The sequence below is a fragment of the Vollenhovia emeryi genome, unplaced genomic scaffold (assembly GCF_000949405.1).
Source record: "Vollenhovia emeryi isolate VEMERY1.0 unplaced genomic scaffold, V.emery_V1.0 DF946972.1, whole genome shotgun sequence".
Classification (NCBI taxonomy): domain Eukaryota; kingdom Metazoa; phylum Arthropoda; class Insecta; order Hymenoptera; family Formicidae; genus Vollenhovia; species Vollenhovia emeryi.
The window spans coordinates 630-1,777 of record NW_011959394.1 but is presented as its reverse complement, the minus strand read 5'-3'; the positions used below and the strand labels follow the sequence as shown (position 1 = coordinate 1,777).

The window sequence follows — 1,148 nt, the reverse complement described above, 5'->3', positions numbered from 1 at the left end:
AGAGGGCTGGGTTGTGGTAGAGTGGGGCTCGATACACGTCATCGGGGTCTACCTGCCCCCCAGCCTGACCCGTGCGCAGCTTGAGACCCGGCTTGAAGATCTCGAGGAAGCCATGAGAGGTATACTCCCCGGACCCGTCCTGGTCGCCGGGGACTTTAATGCTAAGGGAGCATTATGGGGTTCCCGGCGGCCAGACGCGAAGGGTTTAGAGGTGTTGAATTGGGCGGCGCGCCTGGGTCTACACCTACTGAACCGAGGTGCAATGAGCACCTGTGTAAGGCCGCAGGGGGAGTCTATTGTCGATCTGACATGGGCTTCCCCTGCGGTGGCGGGTAACGTCATCTCATGGAGAGTGATCGAAGAAACAGATATCCTCTCTGATCACCTCCCGATCGAAGTGGAGATAGGTCTACAGCTGCGAGGCAGAGACGGCCCGGAAGTCCGCCCGAAAAGATGGACCGTGTCCAAATTTGATCCGGATAGGCTAGTAGCCTCCTTGGCTGCGGATACATGGCTGCCAAGCCCCCAAGAAAGAGGGATAGAAGAGCAGGCGAAGTGGCTCCGGGAGGTGATGGAGCGGGCGTGCGATAACAGCATCCCAGGTCCACCTTTACGCCGCGTAAAGCGGCGTACTGGTGGAGCGAGGACATCGCTGTGCTCCGAAGAGAAGCAGTCCAAGCGAGGCGTAAGGTGCAGAGAGCCAGAAGGAGAGCCGCCGGACAAGGGGAGATCGACTTGGCTTGCTGGAGGAGTCCAGATCGAAGAGGCACGCTCTGAAGGTGGCGATTAGGCACGCCAAAGATAAGGCGTGGGAGGACCTCATCGCGACTCTTGACGAGGACCCGTGGGGGCGTCCCTATAAATTAGTCATGGACAGACTGAACAAGGGGGCGCCCCCCACGCTGGAGGGTATGTGCCCAGACCTCTTGGGCACAGTGGTCGCCACGCTATTCCCTGACGGAAGCAGGAATGGCCCAGAGGAGGAGCACGCAACCGACGAGGAGCATGTGCAGTGGGATGACGGCCTTGCAGTTACGGACCTGGAGCTGGACAACGCAGCTAGGAGACTGAAGACGGGGAAGTCCCCAGGGCCCGACGGTATCCCGGGGATCGCGTTGAAGGTGGCAATCCCCCAGCTGAGGGAGGCC

At 60.3% G+C, this 1,148-nt stretch overlaps 1 protein-coding gene across 1 annotated transcript; it reads left to right on the top strand.

The window, feature by feature from the left end:
• The first annotated feature begins 112 nt into the window (after positions 1 to 112).
• On the top strand, positions 113 to 790 carry LOC105559000. Its single transcript, XM_012006987.1, has one exon. The coding sequence runs from the start codon at positions 113 to 115 to the stop codon at positions 788 to 790; it is 678 nt and encodes a 225-aa protein (XP_011862377.1).
• Positions 791 to 1,148: the final 358 nt, after the last annotated feature.